The 19,581-nt window shown below is 38.4% G+C and overlaps 1 protein-coding gene across 1 annotated transcript in view; it reads right to left on the reverse strand.

The window, feature by feature from the left end:
• The window catches only part of NLRC4 (NLR family CARD domain containing 4), a gene marked incomplete at its 5' end in the record, with an annotated part of 31,531 nt that overhangs the window by 3,120 nt on the left and 8,830 nt on the right, over positions 1-19,581 (reverse strand). Inside the window, 4 exons of the mRNA XM_082851440.1 lie at positions 14,927-15,094; positions 16,210-16,302; positions 18,545-18,715; positions 18,867-18,959. Of these exons, the coding sequence (XP_082707566.1) occupies positions 14,927-15,094; positions 16,210-16,302; positions 18,545-18,715; positions 18,867-18,959 (525 nt within the window). The remainder of the gene's footprint in view (positions 1-14,926; positions 15,095-16,209; positions 16,303-18,544; positions 18,716-18,866; positions 18,960-19,581) is intronic.

Consider the following 19,581-nt stretch of genomic DNA (forward strand, 5'->3'; position numbering starts at 1 on the left):
GGTGTGTAGAGAATCAGCTGGAATGAGTAGGAAGCAGAGGATGATCAGGAAGTGGAGATGTACTGAGGGTACATAAATTTTTGCCTCGAAGGGAAAGACAGGGGTTGATAGATAGCCATAGTAGGAAGATAGGAGTCAGGAAGAGTTTTATTTAAAATGAGAGAGATTTGAGCATCTTTAAAAACTGATAGATAATGAAAAAAAAAAACTGATAGGAAAGAGTCAGTAAAGAGGGGCATAATTGGTGAAATGATGTCCTTGAACAGGAATGAGGGCAGGGCTGGGATCTGAAGCACAGCTAGAGCACAGAGACTGCCCTTAGATAGGAGGAGAGAGACCTACTATAATGTAACAGGAGGAGAGAGGGAAAAAAGAATCAAATCCACTGTGAAATAGTGGAAGACTGGTGGATTAAGGAGAATAAAGTTTGAAATTGTTTATTTAGAGAGTGCTGCATACAGAGGCACAGTAAGATTGCCAGGAAATGTTGAGAGATTGTGTTTATTGTTTTAATGGACCTCATGTATTCAGAATTGGATAGGTCACTAATTTCACCTGTTCACTCATGAATCTGTCACTTGGCCTGAGAATAAGAACATGGGTAAAAACTAGGATCTACTAGTTCCCCCTATTGTACACATCTGCCACCTTCTGACCCAAAGAAACTACTATTCTGATGTAGAGTTTATCATTCTTTTGTATTTTTAAAAATGTGGTTTTGACAAGCACTCTATGTCTAAAAAATACATTGCTTAGGATATACTTTTATGGACTTTTGGGGGAGATATAATACACATACCATAAAATTCACCCTTTTAAAGTATAACTGTAGTGGGTTTTAGTATATTCACAAAATTGTACACTACTATATAATTCCAGGACATGTTAATCATCCCCAAGAATAAACTCCACAGTCACTAGCATTCATTCCCACCCTACCCCCGACATTGGCAACCATTAATCTACTTTCTGTTACTATAGATTTGCCTATTTTGGACATTTCATATAAATGGAGTCATACCATAATGTGGTCTTTTGTGACTGGTTTCTTTCACTTAGTATGATATTTTCAAGGTTCATCCATGTTATAGTGTATTCTAATACTTCATTCTTTTTATGGCTGAATAATACTCTATTATATGGATATATCACATTTTGTTTATCCATTCAGTAGTGATGGACATTTGGGTTGTCCAAACATGCTATGAACATTGCTGTACAAGTTTTTGTATGGACATATATTTTCATTTTCTCTTGGGTACCTCAGGGTGCAATTGGTAACTCTATGTTTAACCTTTTGAAGAGGTGCCAGAATGTTTTCCTACTCGAAAATTGAATGTTTCCAATTTCTCTTATGTCCTTGTCAACACTTACTACCTGTTTTATTATAACTGTCCTAGTGGGTTGCAAGAGGCATTTCACTGTGGCTTTGATTTGCATTTCCCTGATGGCTAATGATGTTGAGCATCTTTTCTGATGCTTATTAGCCATTTATGTATCTTCTTTGGAGAAATGCCTATTCAGATCCTTTGCCTTTTCTAAACATTGAGTTGTCTTTTTATCAATGAGTTGTAAGAGTTCTTTATATATTCTAGATAGTAGTCCCTTATCAGATATGTGATATGAGTAAGCCACTACAAACATACATGTGCTTATGTCTCCATTTTGATTAATGAAATTATTTGTGTTGCTCTGTTTTTTCTTGATCAGTCTTGCTTAATTTTTATCTATTTTGTTACTCTTTTTAAAGAACCAACTTTAAGCTTTACTAATCTTTTTTAATTGTATTTTTGTTTTCTATTTCATTGATTTATACTCTTGTGTTTATTGTATTGGGGTTTACTCTGTTTTTCTGGCTTCTTAAATTAGAAACTTACTAATTTTCCAGCCTTTTCTAATATAAGTATTTAAGAAGATGAGAATTTTATTCAAGCCCTGCTTTTGCTGCATACCACAAGTTTCGTTATATAATGCTTTCTTACCATTTGCTCTAAATATTTTTGTTGAAACTTGTCACTATAAACTTGTAGTGTACCTATCTGCCAAATTGTGTGATTTTCCCCAGTAACCTGAGTGTAGGTACAGAAAAAGTGGAAAATTAAGGACAATCCAGGTTTTCAGTTTTGCCAGCAAATACACTGTATCTAATTTCATACCTTTCCGCCACATCTCATTTTCTCCCTGCATCTCATTAAGTAGTCTTTCTTTATTTAGAGACTCCACCTCTCATTATACTTTCTTTTTTTTTTTTTTTTTTTTTTTTTTTTTTTTTGCGGTACGCGGGCCTCTCACCGCTGCGGCCCCTCCCGCTGCGGAGCACAGGCTCCGGACGCCCAGGCTCAGCGGCCATGGCTCACGGGCCCAGTCGCTCCGCGGCATGTGGGATCTTCCCGGACCGTGGCACGAACCCGCGTCCCCTGCATCGGCAGGCGGACTCCCAACCACTGCGCCACCAGGGAAGCCCTCATTATACTTTCTTCATTTCACTATTGCATCTATCACACACATCCATCACTAACTGTCATTGCCTACATTGACTTGTAATACTGTGGGCCATGAGAGTTTCAGCTATTGTGACAAGAATGTTTGCAGGATGAAGGGTGGAATTTAAACTAAGTAGGAAGGGAAGTCGAGATAGACAGGGACTATTCAGTAAGTAGATAGTAGTGAACTCAACAGACTGGAAGTCCCAATGAAGTAAAATGAACTGGTGATGAGTCATTGAGTAACCAGGATGGAAATTTAGAAGGTTGTTGTTTGAGAATGGATTATCTGAATTTAATATCTCAGAGGTAGAACAATTTTAAGTGGAATTATCATAATCTGATAATTCCATGCTCACAGATGGGTGAAGGAGAATGGAAGAGAAGGACCAAAGAGGAGGTTCCTGAGTGTTGCCTGAGTAGCTTCACAAAAGGAGTGAAGTCTTCTAGGTGGATGACCAGAATTAGAGGGTGAGGAATTCTGTAAGACAGTTGCCAAAGGCTTCAGTGAATAAGAAAAGGTGACAAGAAGTTCAGAATTCATAGCAATAACAAAGGACAAACCATAGTCCAGTTAAATGGCCTAAGCTTCATGGGAGTAGGAATCCTTAATGAGGTTGGAGAAGGAGTGGACTAGAAGGGCAGAATGAGAATCAAGGAGAACCTGACCTTGCCTTTGAACTCTGAGAGGCATAAAAGTCAAGAAAATAAAAAGTGACTAAAGAGAGCTGTAGGGGAGAACCAGGTTTCAGTTAGGACCAGAAGGTGTCTAAAACCTTTGGTAAAAAGGTACTTTTCTGAAAATACTCCCTATGTCTCCAGTGCATCTCCCCTACCCTGTATCTCATTAAATACTTCCTATGACATATTTCCTCCTTACTTCTTCCTATGTAGCCCTTATTTCATTAGACTCCCCATCTCTTATTACCAGTCTGCATTTTCTTATCCCATCTCAAGGCATATTGCATCTCATCCATCACATATACCATCACTAAATGGGGATGGGAATCCCAAAGCCAGGTCTGATCCAGGAGAGGTGTTATGGACCAGAGCCAGGAAACTTATGCTAGAGGCTTGAACAATTGGTTGGTTCAGATATAGTAAAGAGGTTGTGAAATCATACAAGTGTATTTTAGAATTTTTGGTTGATTTTATATATAAGAAAATAGCATTTACTATAATTGGGTTTCTAAGAACCCAAGCTAGCCTATATTTCATGGCAAATTGCGGAAGTGCTGTAAGTTAATTTGTTCATTCATACAACAAATATTTATTGAGTTTGGGATATATACTCAATAGCAAGTCTAATGGCCTGGGCCTGTTCTCAAAGACCTCACAGTTTAGTGGGGCAGACAGACATATGAATACATTCTCTAAATTCAAATGGTAAGTGCTCTAATAAAAATAAATTCCTGTATATAATAATGAAAACCACTGTTTTTTAAAACCTGAATTGAATATAAGAACATTGGAAGACTGACGTGTACTAAAGCTGAACATATTCTTACCTATAATCTTTACCTGTAATCCAAACCCACTCCTACATAGATACCAAGCAGAAATGTGGCCATTTGTTCACCAAAAGATATATACAAGGTTGTTCATAGCAGCACTATTCACAATATTCAAAAACTAAAAGTTACTCAAATTATCAACAGTAGAATGGGAAAATCAGTTGAGGTATGTTCACACAGTAGAAGATTTTACAACAATGAGAATGAATGAACCATGACTACACATAATAATATGGATGAATTTCACACACATGATGTTCAACCAAAGAAAACACAAAAGAATACATACTACATGATTCCATTTATATAAAATTCAAAAACAGTCAAGACCAATCTATGATGTTAGAAGTCCGGATAGCAGTTACCCTTGGGAGAAGGGAGCTATAAAGCTGACAATCTTCTGTTTCTTGATCTGGGTACTAGTTACATGGGTATGTGAACCTTATGAAAATTCCTTGTACTATCTACTTAGGATTTGTACACTTTTCTGTGGGTATGTTATACTTCAATTTAAAAAGTACAAAAACAAAATGAACCCTAGTTCTGGCTTCATCTGCCTTTTAACATGATTCATATTATGGAGGAAATAAATCTTTTCTTCTCTTTGATGTTTATAGAGCCCAGTGGTGGAGAGGTAGAGGAGAGACCTGGAACTGAAGCCTGTTGTTTATAGAGCACATTAATATGTCTTTGGCTATGTGAAGGAAGGTCCTGAACTGAGCTTGGGCTTAGGGTGCTAGATATAATTGAATTACTCATCATAATAACATGGAGGGATTTTTTGTTTGTTTGTTTGTTTTGGATTGCTGGGGTCTGTAAGAGATGGGGATGGAGGAAGACAGGGCAGTTGACAGGCAACTAGAGCCTGAATTGGCAGAAATGTTCTTGCATCTCATTGGGAATGGTGAAGTGCCAATATTAAATTTAATCTGCTATTCAGAACTATCATGTAATCCCACCCTTCCCAATTACTTATAAGCATTCAGTAAATCTGCTACATCTATAATTATACTGGGGCCTTCCAGTAGAAATTAAGGATAAGTGACTGTTCTACCGATCTGAGTCACTTGGAGCAGCGGTCCCCAACCTTTATGGCATCAGGGACTGGTTTTGTGGAAGACAATTTTTCCACGGACAGGGGAGCGGGTGTGGGTTGGTGGGTGGAGATGGCTCAGGCGGTAATGGGGAGCGGTGGATGAAGCTTTGCTCACTGGCCCGCCCCTCGCCTCCTGCTGTGCGGCCCAGTTCCTAACAGGCCAAGGACCAGTACTGGTCTGCAGGCCCGGGGGTTGGGGACCCCTGACTTGGAGGATAGGGAAAGGAATCACTGCAAGAGGCAAGATTACACAGATCTAGAGTCACACAAGAGCAGAAATGCAGAGCCAGAAATGACCACGGAAACAGAAGCCCTGGATCCAGGATATGGATTAGAGCAGTGGGGGTTCTTTTAATAACCATTTTTAAAATTGAAGTATAGTTAATTTACAATGTTGTGTTAGTTTCAGGTGTACACCAAAGTGATTGTTATATGTATGTATATTTTTTCTTTCTCAGCTTATTTAACATTATATGTTATTACAAGATATTGAATATAGTTCCCTGTGTTGTACAGTAGGTCCTTCTTGCCCATCTATTTTATGTATAGTAGTGTGTATATGTTAATCCCAAATTCTCCCTCTGTCCCCGCTGTCCCCTTTGGTAACCATAAGATTGTTTTCTATGTTTGTGAGTCTATTTCTATTCTGTAAATAAGTATTTGCATCATTTTTTTAGATTCCACATATAAGTGATATCATATGATATTTGTCTTTCTCTGACTTACTTCACTTAATATGATCATCTCTAGATCCATCCATGTTGCTGCAAATGGCATTATTTCATGCTTTTTATGGCTAAGTAATATTCCATTGTATATATGCACCACATCTTCTTTATGCGTTCATCTGTCAATGAACATTTAGGTTGTTTCCATGTCTTGGCTTTTGTAAATAGTGCTCTGAACACTGGGGTGCATGTATCTTTTTGAATTAGAGTTTTCTCAGGATATATGCCCAGGACTAGGATTGCTGGATCATATGGTAACTCTATTTTTAGTTTTTAAAGGAACCTCCATACCGTTTTCCATAGTGGCTGCACCAACTTACATTCCTACCAACAGTGAAACAGGGTTCCTTTTTTGGATAAGTGCTTTTTCTTAAGCTTCAGGGTATCCCCTCCTTTAGAGGAACATGAGATGAATTTAATGGATTGCAATCAGCATTTGTTTTAAGTGAAATTGGATAGATAGTAAGAATAGAAAATAACAGAGTGTATCACACATAGCAAAAGATAATTACTTTCTGTGAAACTTTAAAAATGTATATGTATGTGTGTACTGGATCATGAGATAAAATGTGGGTCCTAGTCAAAAAAAGTTCAGAAGACTCAGGACAAGAGGCTTAAAACAACCATCTAGGTTATGTGTAGCGGTGCAGAAGAGAGAGCATAAGGAGACTGTTTCACCAAGAAGGAGATATGTCAGCTTGGTCTTAAAGGACTATAGGAGGAGGTGAAGGACTTCCTAGAGGGAGTGCATATACAAAGGCATTTCTGGGAACTAGCAAGAGTTCCATGAGGATGGAACCTCACATAGGTGGGGAGGCATGCAGAAGATGAAGGTGGAGAGGAAGGTGTATTGAAACTCTGTTATAAAGGGTCTTATACATCAGAAGCGAGCGGGCTATATTTTATTTTGCAGGCCAAGGAAGATCTTTTTTAAAGGAAAATGACCCTAACATCTGGTTCCCCTTGAAGCCCGCCAGAGGATAATGATCATGGTACCATTTATTGAGCATATACAGTGGGTCAGTGTTGAACTTCTTACTTAATATGCATTAGCTCAATTACGGATTAGCACAATAACCTCTCATATGGTAGACATCATAATTTTCCCCATTTGACAGATGAGCAAACTGAGGCTCAGAGACTTCACGTTGCTGCAGACCATACCTCTATCAAGCAGAAGGGATGGGCAGGTCTGTCTGACTCCAAAACAAATGCACCTAACCACTTCATAATGATAGAGCCTCTAGAGGGGCCTGACAGATAGCAGTCTTATCACCTGGCTAGAGACCAAAGGCAGAGAATGCTTGGCTTTCACTCTTCAGCTTATGCCTCAAGCCCAAGTAGACTGCTTTTTATACCTCTGGGAGGTGGAGGAAATGGCTGGAGGGGAGCCATGCCAGCACCTACACTCTCTCCCTCCTTTCATCAACTCTTCTGTCTCTAACCCTCTCCCTGCTTCAGTATGAGAACCTTCTGATGTCCCTGTTTCTTTATAAAACAGGGATAATAATGTTAGGTTTTATTAGATATATAATGATAATTCCACAAATTCTTTTTAAAAACACTTTGAGAACAAATTAGCGACTACTATTGAGTGTTCATTTAGTCATTTTTTTCACTTGCATTTTGGGGTACATCATAACAGCTAAATTTCCAAGAGTCAGCTGTCTTCTGTTTAAATTTCTCATTTACATATGGAAGCGATTAGCCACTAGGCTATTAAAGTAAAATGGCAAATCACTGTCTAGCTTAGTTCTTAATAAACACGCCATCTCCTTCTCTGGTCTCAATGGCCAGCCTCAGAAGTGGGCAAATTAAGCAACTACCTACTTAAAGATTTCAAAGATGGTAAAAGGTCTTTACCTAAAAATGCCTCCCCCACCTGTAATTCTAATTCTACACACTCCCCAACAGCCTCCTTGAAGAAAAGACATATCCTTTCCAACTTGCTTTAGGTATGAGGTTACCTGAGAGGGATTATTAGCTAACTAATTAGTCTGTCACAGAAGGCACCTGCTTCCAACATCAACCGGAATGGCAGGGAAGCCTGAAAGAATGACAGCCAAGATGATATGATTTGGTGGGTTAAGAAAAGTGAGGGGGTAGAGGAGGTGGAAGTAGAGTTAGAAATTAAGGGAAGGAAAGATCCATAACTTGGAGCACCACTAAGAAAGGCAAAACCATTGGGCAGGCCTCTCCAGGAGACTCTGCAAGACCAGCAGCCATGTGGCTGACAGGGTCTTGGTGCTCCAGTCAGCTGTCAGGCCTGTGCCTCTGAGGTGCGAGATCTGAGTTCAGGACATTCGTCCACCAGAGACCTCCCAGCTCCATGTAATATCAAATGGCAAAAGCTCTCCCAGAGATCTCCATCTCAACGCCAAGACCCAGCTCCACTCAACAACCAGCAAGCTACAATGCTGGACGCCCCATGCCAAACAACCAGCAAGACAGGAACACAGCCCTACCCATTAGCAGAGAGGCTGCCTAAAATCATAACAAGGTCACAGACACCCCAAAACACACCTGCAGACACAGTCCTGCCCACCAGAAAGACAAGATCCAGCCTCATCCACCAGAACACAGACACCAGTCCCCTACACCAGGAAGCCTACACAACCCACTGAACCAACCTTAGCCACTGGGGACAGACACCAAAAACAACAGGAACTATGTACCTGCAGCCTGTGAAAAGGAGACCCCAAACACAGTAAACTAAGGAAAATGAGAAGACAGAGAAACACACAGCAGATGAAGGAGCAAGGTAAAAACCCACCAGACCAAAAAAATGAAGAGGAAATAGGCAGTCTACCTGAAAAAGAATTCAGAGGAATGATACTAAAGATGATTCAAAATCTTAGAAACAGAATGGAGAAAATACAAGAAACGTTTAACAAGGACATAGAAGAACTAAACAGCAACAAACAATGATGAACAACACAATCCATGAAATTAAAAATTCTCTAGAAGGAATCAATAGCAGAATAACTGAGGCAGAGCGGATACGTGACCTGGAATATAAAATAGTGGAAATAACTTCTGCACAGCAGAATAAAGAAAAAAGAATGAAAAGAATTGAGGACAGTCTTAGAGACTTCTGGAACAACATTAAACGCACCAACATTCGAATTATAGGGGTCCCAGAGGAAGAGGAAAAGAAAGGAACTGAGAAAATATTTGAAGAGATTATAGTTGAAAACTTATATGGGAAAGGAAATAATCAAGTCCAGGAAGCGCAGAGAGACCCGTACAGGATAAATCCAAGGAGAAACACACCAATACACATATTAATCAAATTATCAAAAATTAAATACAAAGAAAAAATATTAAAATCAGCAAGGGAAAAACAACAAATAACATACAAGGGAATCCCCATAAGGTTAACAGCTGATCTTTCAGCAGAAACTCTGCAAGCCAGAAGGGAGTGGCAAGACATATTTAAAGTGATGAAGGAGAAAAACCTACAACCAAGATTACCCAGCAAGCATCTCATTCAGATTTCATGGAGAAATTAAAACCTTTACAGACAAGCAAAAGCTAAGAGAATTCACCACCACCAAACCAGCTTTACAACAAATGCTAAAGGAACTTCTCTGGTCAGGAAACACAAGGGAAGGAAAAGACCTACAATAACAAACCCAAAACAATTATGAAAATGGTAATGGGAGCATACATATGGATAATTAGCTTAAATGTAAATGGATTAAATGCTCCCACCAAAAGACATAGACTAACTGAATGGATACAAAAACAAGACCCGTATATATGCTGTCTACAAGAGACCCATTTCAGACCTAGGGACACGTACAGACTGAAAGTGAGGGGTTAGAAAAAGATATTCCATGCAAAGGGAAATCAAAAGAAAGCTGGAGTAGCAAGTCTCATATCAGACAAGATAGACTTTAAAATAAAGACTATTACAAGAGAAAAAGGACACTACATAATGATCAAGGGATCAATCCAAGAAAAAGATATAATGATTGTAAATATTTATTCACCCAACGTAGGAGCACATCAATACATAAGGCAAAAGCTAACAGCCATAAAAGGGGAAATTGACAGTAACACAATCATAGTAGGGGACTTCAACACCCCACTTTCACCAAGATCATCCAAATCTTGGTGATCATCCAAAATGATCATCCAAAATGAAAATAAATAAGGAAACACAAGCTTTAAATGATACATTAAATAAGATGGACTTAGTTGACATTTATAGGCCATTCCATCCAAAAACAACAGAATACAGTTTCTTCTCAAGTGCCTATGGAACATCCTCCAGGATAGATCATATCTTGGGTCACAAGTCAAGCTTTGGTAAATTTAAGAAAATTGAAATCATATCAAGTATCTTTTCCAACCACAATGCTGAGACTAGATATCAATTACTGGAAAAAAATCTGTAAAAAATACAAACATGTGGAGGCTAAATAATACACTGCTTAATAACCAAGATATCACTGAAGAAATCAAAGAGGAAATCAAAAAATACTTAGAGACAAATGGCAATGAAAACACGACAACCCAAACCTATGGGATGCAGCAAAAGCAGTTCTAAGAGGGACGTTTATAGCAATACAATCCTACTTCAAGAAACAAAAAACATCTCAAACAACCTAACCTTACAGCTAAAGCAATTAGAGAAAGAAGAACAAAAAACCCCCAAAGTTTGCAGAAAGAAAGAAATCATAAAGATCAGATCAGAAATAAATGAAAAAGAAATGAAGGAAGCGATAGCAAAGATCCATAAAACTAAAAGCTGGTTCTTTGAGAAGATAAACAAAATTGAATAACCATTAGCTAGACTCATCAAGAAAAAAAAGGCAGAAGACTTAAATCAATAGAATTAGAAATGAAAAAGGAGAAGTAACAGCTGACACTGCAGAAATACAAAGGATCATGAGAGATTACTACAAGCAACTATATGCCAATAAAGTGGACAACCTGGAAGAAATGGACAAATTCTTAGAAAAGCACAACATTCTGAGACTGAACCAGGAAAAAATAGAAAGTATAAACAGACCAATCACAAGCACTGAAATTGAGACTGTGACTAAAAATCTTCCAACAAACAAAGGACCGGACCAGATGGCTTCACAGGCGAATTCTGTCAAACATTTAGAGAATAGCTAACACCTATCTCTCTCAAACTCTTCCAAAGTATAGCAGAGGGAGGAACACTCCCAAACTCATTCTACGAGGCCACCATCACCCTGATATCAAAACCGGACAAAGATGTCACAAAGAAAACTACAGGCCAATATCACTGATGAACATAGATGCAAAAATCCTCAACAAAATACTAGCAAACAGAGTCCAACAGCACATTAAAAGTATCATATACCATGATCAAGTGGGGCTTATCCCAGGAATGCAAGAATTCTTCTATATACACACCAATCGGTGTGATAAACCATATTAACAAATTGAAGGAGAAAAACTATATGATCTTCTGAATAGATGCAGAAAAAGCTTTCAACAAAATTCAACACCCATTTGTGATAAAAACCCTCCAGAAAGTAGGCATAGAGGGAACTTACCTCAACATTATAAAGGCCATATCTGAGAAACCCACAGCCAACATTTTTGTCACTGGTGAAAAACTGAAACCATTTCCTCTAAGATCAGGAACAAGACAAGGTTGTCCACTCTCACCACTATTATTCAACACAGTTTTGGAAGTTTTAGTCACAGCAGTCAGAGAAGACGAAGAAATAAAAGGAATCCAAATCAGAAAAGAAGAAGTAAAGCTGTCACTGTTTGCAGATGACATGATATTATACATAGAGAATCCTAAAGATGCTACCAGAAAACTACTAGAGCTAATCAATGTATCTGGTAAAGTAGCAGGATACAAACTTAATGCACAGAAATCTCTGGCATTCCTATACACTAATGATCAAAAATCTGAAAGAGAAATTAAGGAAACACTCCCATTAACCATTGCAACAAAAACAATAAAATACCTAGGAATAAACCTACCTAAGGAGACAAAAGACCTGTATGCAGAAAACTATAAGACACTGTTGAAAGAAATTAAAGGTGATACAAACAGATGGAGAGATATACCATGTTCTTGGATTGGAAGAATCAACATTGTGAAAATGACTCTACTACCCAAAGCAATCTACAGATTCAATGCAATACCTATCAAACTACCACTGGCATTTTTCACAGAACTAGGACAAAAAAATTCATAATTTTTATGGAAACACAAATGACCCCAAATAGCCAAAGCAATCTTGAGAAAGAAAAATGGAGCTGGAGGAATCAGGCTCCTTGACTTCAGACTATACTACAAAGCTACAGTAATCAAGTCAATATGATACTGGCACTGAAACAGAAATATAGATCAATGGAACAGGATAGGAAGCCCAGAGATAAAGCCATGCACATATGGTCACCTTATTTTTGATAAAGGAGGCAAGAATATACAATGGAGAGAATACAGCCTTTTCAATAAGTGGTGCTGGGAAAACTGGACTGCTACATGTAAAAGAATGAAATTAGAACACTCCCTAACACCATACACAAAAATAAATTCAAAATGGATTAAAGACCTAAATGTAAGGCCAGACACTATCAAACTCTTAGAGGAAAACATAGGCAGAACACTCTATGACATAAATCAAAGCAAGATCCTTTTTGACCCACCTCCTAGAGAAATGGAAATAAAAACAAAAATAAACACATGGGACCTAATGAAACTTAAAAGCTTTTGTACAGCAAAGGAAGCCATAAACAAGATGAAGAGACGACGCTCAGAATGGGAGAAAATATTTGCAAATGAAGCAGCTGACGAAGGATTAATCTCCAAAATTTACAAGAAGCTCATGCAGCTCAATATCAAAAAAACAAACAACCCAATCCAAATATGGGCAGAGGACCTAAATAGACCTCTCTTCAAAGAAGATATACAGATTGCCAACAAACACATGAAAGGATGCTCAACATCACTAATCATTAGAGAAATGCAAATCAAAACTAGAATGAGGTATCATCTCACACGAGTCAGAATGGCCATCATCAAAATATCTAGAAACAATAAATGCTGGAGAGGGTGTGGAGAAAAGGGAACCCTCTTGCACTGTGGGTGGGAATGTAAATTGATACAGCCACTATGGAGAACAGTATGGAGTTTCCTTAAAAAATTAAAAATAGAACTACCATACAACCGCAATCCTGCTACTGGGCATATCCCCTGATAAAACCGTAATTCAAAAAGAGTCATGTACCACAATGTTCATTGCAGCTCTATTTACAATAGCCAGGACATGGAAGCAACCTAAGTGTCCATGGACAGATGAATGCATAAAGGAGATGTGGCACATATATACAATGGAATATTACTCAGCCATAAAAGGAAGCAAAATTGAGTTATTTGTAGTGAGGCTGATGGACCTAGAGACTGTCATACAGAGTGAAGTAAGTTAGAAAGAGAAATCAGATACTGTATGCTAGCATATATATGGAATCTTAAAAAAAAAAAAAAGGTTCCAAAGAACCTGTGGGCAGGAGAGGACTAAAGACGCAGACATAGAGAATGGACCTGAGGACCCGGGGAGGGGGAAGGGGTAAGCTGGGACAAAGTGAGAGAGTGGCATGGACATATATACACTACCAAATGTAAAATGGGTAGCAAGTGGGAAGCAGCTGCATAACACAGGGAGATCAGCTCAGTGCTTTGTGACCACCTAGAGGGGTGGGATAGGGAGGGTGGGAGGGAGACACAAGAAGGAGATATGGGGATATATGTGTATGTATAGCTGATTCACTTTGTAATAAAGCAGAAACTAATACACCATTGTAAAGCAATTATACTCCAATAAAGATGTTAAAAAAAAACCCTTTGGGCAGCGTAAGGACTTAAAGACATACGTATCTCTAAGAGAGAACGTTTTTAAGAGGGTTGTTAGTCTTTAATGGGTAGAGTTTCAGCCAGGGAGAATGAAAAAGTTCTGGAGATGGTTGGTGATGGTGGTTGCATAAGAATGTGAATGCCACAAAACTGTAGACTTAAAAATGGTTAAAATGGTAAGTTTTATGTTATATATACTACGAATATATTCTAGAAAATCCATGAGGGAAATGAAGGCAGTCAAGGCTGTTTTCACTAGTCCTTTGCCTCAGGTAATATGGTAGTCTGCCTTCAAGTTGGCTCCAATAATTCTCATCTCCTAGTATGCACTCCTCTGTGTTGTCCCCTCCCACAGTGGATTGGGCTGACCTGGGTAACCCATAGGACACAGCAGTGGTGACCAGAAATGGTCTTCCAAGGCTAGGTCATAAAAGATACTGCAACTTCTAATTGGTTCTCCCTTGGATTTCTTGCTCTGGAGGAAGTGAGCTGCCATGTTATGAGGACATGCAAGCAGTCTATGGAGAGGTCCAGGCATGAGAAACAGGCCTCCAGCCAACACCCAGCATTAACCTGCCAACCAAATGAGGAGCCACCTTGGAAGCAGGTCTCCAGCAGTCCCAGTCATGACAGCCTAAGCCAGAACCACCCAGCTAAGCTGCTTCCAAATTCCTGACCCACCAAAACGTGAGATAATGTTTATAGTTGTTTTAAGCCACTAAGTTTTGGGGTAATCTTACACAGACATTGATAACTAATACAGAGAGCGTTCAGACCCTTCATCAACTGTCTGAAACTATTGTCTTCAGTCATTTATGTATCTCTGTTTGCTCCTGGATTATATCACAGCTACTTAAAGATATTCCATGACCCCATTTACATAAAGTTGCACTTACCTTTACATGTTTTGAATACCCAACAAGTGACGTAAAAATATTTCCCAAGATTGGAAGGGCATTGCTGAATTTCAGACAGTTAAGACTAGAAGAGCAATTCCTAACACAATACACCTTGTCAGATAATGTGAATGTTTTTCCTTTTAACATTGTTAGGTGAAATGCTTAAAAACCTGAAGGCAGGTTTTCAATCATTTTACTCCTTAACATGTATGAACCCTCTTTCAATATATTTATATAAAAAAGAGGAGGCAAATAAATAAATAAAGATGCTAACTAACTAAATAGAGCAAGCCAACTGAAGAACTTTGTGAGGGCTAACTTCTTTTCTCTTGGTTCCGTGCGTATACCTACCTAGAATTCTAACCTCTGCATCTGTGAGTCTCCAGTTTCTCAGCCCAAGCTTGATGAGCTGTGGGGCCCCCTTCAGTTGCTCCAGCAGCCTGTCCAAGCTGACTCGTTCATCACTGCACCAGGGCAGCATCAGCACATTTAGCTGTTCCAAGATGTGCAGCCTGTCAACTTGAAGAACCAGAGAGCAGTTCAGGAATTGGATCCATCTCAAAATTGATGTGGGAGAAGGAATGATTTTTATCTCTGCAGGCTGCTCAATGTGCAATAAGGATCTACTTGGGATTTTTGTTAATATTTTTACGGGAAGTGTTCAAGAATATACAAACATACAGAACAGTATAATGAAATTATATGTACTAATAAGCCAACTTTCAACAAACTGAATCATGGACAACCTTGCTTCATCGTCATCAAATTCCTTCCCTTCTATATTATTTTGAAGCAAATCTCAGACAGTTAAGTATCAGGTTTTTTAATTCTAACATAATCACAGTAGCATTATCACACCTTAAAAATCTTATCACTGGGACTTCCCTTGGTGGCGCAGTGGTTAAGAATCCTCCTGCTGGTGCAGGGGACGCAGGTTCAAGCCCTGGTCCGGGAGAATCCCACATGCCGTGGAGCAGCTGGGCCTGTGCTCCACAACTACTGAGCCTGTGCTCTAGAGCTCGTGAACCACAACTGCTGAGCCCACGTGCTACAACTACTGAAGCCTGTGCTCCGCAACAAGAAAAGCCACTGCAGTGAGAAGCCCGCACACCACAACAAAGCGTGGCCCCCACTCGCTGCAGCTAGAGAAAGCCCACGCACAGCAACGAAGACCCAACACAGCCAAAAATAAATTAATTAAAAAAAAATCTTATCAGTAACTTAAGCAGATATGTCTTGAATATCACTCTCAGACACTAGCTCGCTAGAAAGAGACAAGCAGGTGGGAGTCTCAGGTGCAGTGAGTATGGGAAAACTGGTAACTCAAAAACCATGGGCCTGTATTCCTCAAGGGCAGTTTAAGGAAGGGCTAAATGACTTACTTAAGGTCCATCTAGTAAGGCATATGTGGATAAAAGACTATTTGAGTACCTGATAATGATGACTATTTGAGTATTTGATTTTGGCTAAGTTGTCAATTCGTTTTGTTTTTTTTTTTTTTTTTTGGCCACACAGTGCTGCATGTGGGATCTTAGTTCCCTGACCAGGAATTGAATCTGCACCGCCCCCTGCAGTGCAAGTGCAGAGTCTTAGCCACTGGACTACCAGGGAAGTCCCTAAATTGTCATTCTTACTTAGTTCACGAAGAGCTTCATTTCCATCCTTTTCCAGATGATTTTCAGATAAATCAAGAATGCTCAGTTTGGCCAAGTTGTGAAGATTCTGAGCTGCAAAAAAAATTTTTTTAATCCAAAACAACAAGACTCTCAGGGAACTATAAATGCATTTTTAAAAATCCTTAGAAGAATTCTGAGTCCTTGTTTTCTTTGTTGATAGTATACAAACCATTATTTGACTTGATTAATTTATTTCAAAAAGTATCTGGATAGGTTTAACCCCCAATTGCCACGACTGTGACTAGTGCACAGATATTTCCTTGTTCTAAGTTCTGACTAAAAATATTGAGTTCACAAAAAGCCTAAAGCATCCGGGAATATAGTTTTTATGTCACTTTAGTAAAGTCACTCCATTTCTCTAAGCCTCAGTGTCTTCATCTTTAGAATAAGGAAGGTGAACTAAATAAACTGTGAGGGTGCTTACAATTCTAAAATGCCCTATCATGAAGGAAAAACAAAGGAACAAAAACCAGATGAGATGAGATGTTCTTTGTGTACTCAGTTTAGATGATTTTGTTAATGTCATAGTGGTGATACTAATAATAAAAACTTAGAAATTAAAAAAAGACAGATGAGGGGCTTCCCTGGTGGCACAGTGGTTGAGAGTCCACCTGCCGATGCAGGGGACACGGGTTCGTGCCCCGGTCCGGGAAGATCCCACATGCCACGGAGCGGCTAGGCCCATGAGCCATGGCCGCTGAGCCTGCGCGTCCGGAGCCTGTGCTCCACAACGGGAGAGGCCACAACAGTGAGAGGCCCGCGTACTGCAAAAAAAAAAAAAAAAAGACAGATGAGAAAAATAGAAAACAAATAGCAAAATGACTGATGGAAATCTAGTCCTATAAATAATTACATTAAATGTAAATGGATTAAACACTCCAGTTAAAGAGATTAATAAGACTAGATTTTTTTTTTAAAGCAAGACCCAACTCCATCTACAAGACATGTATTTTAATGACAAAGACATGAATATACTGAGGTTAAAATTTGGAAAACTATATTACATGTAAACATTAATCATAAAATGCTATCACTCTAGCTGATCACTGCTTAATTCTTTTCATTTCAGATATTTATCATGGTTGTTTAATCTAGTTGAAGTTTTTCCTATCAAGAATAATGAGAAAAATCTCCTTTAAAAAATAGTCAATTTTTTAATGAATATATACTCTTGTTATAATATTAGCTATTTATTTATTTATTTATTTATTTTGTGGTACGCGGGCCTCTCACTGTTGTGGCTTCTCCCGTTGCGGAGCACAGGCTCCGGACGCGCAGGCTCAGCGGCCATGGCTCATGGGTCCAGCTGCTCTGCGGCATGTGGGATCTTCCTAGACCGGGGCACGAGCCCGTGTCCCCTGCATCGGCAGGCGGACTCTCAACCACTGCGCCACCAGGGAAGCCCACTATTATTAATTTTAAGCAATCATATGACCCTTTTTCTTATAATAAAATATCTTCTGGGATTTGGTTTAAAATAAAAAACCTGCAGAACTCCTCTTAAAAAGGGTACAGCTGCTATTTTAAGTTCTAAGCCTTTCTCGCTGCAGAGCAAGTAGAGAAGTAAAGTAGTATGGTCATCATTCTCATGCTTTCCGTTGTTTATCTGGCCTTTTCTAATCCTGGGTTTCTCTAGCTTTTGGTTTATGTTGGCATATAAATAGTTTCCTTAGGAAACTTTACAGACTCCTAGCAGTTGTGTATTCTGTTTTTAAAAGGCTAGACCATCTTTTTTACCAAAATCTAAATTAAAAAATAATCTGAATCGAACATATCTAGTTTATCCTTAAATATGCAAAGGTTTCTCCATACTTGGTATATGCACACTTTAAGAACTCAAAAGACTCAACTCATATTGATGCACATTAACTCCTTCTTTACAGGGCAATAGGTAAGCTTTGGAAAGCCTGAAAACATTTAAGGAAATCCTTCTCTCTCTGCTTCTCAATCACTTCTTTATCCATTCATCCAAATCTTTATTAAGCAGTTATTATATAACAGAATATGTGCCAAGCTTCAAGCACCTATTTCTTATTTTCTTCCTCTTTACCTTTTCTTAAAATGACAACATCTTCAATTATCCTGAAATTCTCTCCTATTATTTGTCCATAATAAATTTTCATTCCAGTCATGAAGAAGGTCATTAAAAACAAGTTAGATATTACCTAGAAGTCTTTATTATCTTTTCCAGTTTCCCTAAAAATTAAATTTCCATTTGAGAGACTTAGCATGCCTTAGTATGAAAATATCGCGTGTTTTCTTACACTATTTTCATAATGCAGGCAGCAATTACCTAGGGTTTTCACAGCATTTCCTGACAGGCAGCAGGAGACTAATTGGATTTCTTTAAGGTCACAGGGTTCAGCTGACAGAGACTTGACTATGTAATCCATTCCCTCCCCTATGTCAGACAAGTGGGTCAAACGAAGTAAACACATCTTTTTCAGATTTGTCAGACCTTCAGCTGCAAAAAAAAAGGAAAGGAAATGCATTAAGTCACCAAGTACATAAAGGCATCCTTGCCTTGTATAGACACAGCCAGTGTTAAAGCATCTTAGCTGTTCTTATTATCAAACTTGTATTAGTAAATATATTAGAGAAAACAAAAATCTGACCTAGTTTTATAGCATCTTCCTCATTCATCTTAATATTATCCAGCATGAGCGTCATAAGGTTCTTCAAATTACCTAAGCTGTCAATCAGACCACCTGCCAAAGAAAAGGGATTGGACTATGTTCAGCTGTCATTTACTATATTTCTATTACCAATCAAAAGATTTTAGTTGTCACTATGGGCAAGAAATGCTCATGAAATTGACACAAAAATATATTTTTTTGGTGAGAGATGGAGATCTTCCTTAGCTAAAAACATGTTTTAAAAATATAATGGAATTACAATGGAAAACAATAACAGAAAGATAACTGGGAAATCTCCAAACAGTTGGATGTTAAACAACGCACTTCTAAACAAGCATGGATCAAACAGGAAGTCTCAAGGAAAATTAGATAATATTTTGAAAAATACAGAAATTAAAATATATCAAAATCTCCAGTTAACAGTTACTTAAAGGGAGGTTTAGAGCATTGAATGCTTATATTAGAAATAAGGAAAGTTTTCAAATCAACAACCTAAGCTTACTACTTCAGAAACTAGAGAGAGAAGAGCAAAATAAACCCAATGCAAGACAAAGCAATAAAATAATAAAGATAAGGGCAGAAATCAATAACAAATCACAAACAGAAACAATAGGGAAAAATCAATGGAAATTAAAAGTTATATCTTTAAAAAGATCAATAAAATTGATAAATTTCTAGCAAGACTAAGAAAAAA

This window comes from Leucopleurus acutus (assembly GCF_964270905.1).
Source record: "Leucopleurus acutus genome assembly, chromosome: 12".
Lineage (NCBI taxonomy): Eukaryota > Metazoa > Chordata > Mammalia > Artiodactyla > Delphinidae > Leucopleurus > Leucopleurus acutus.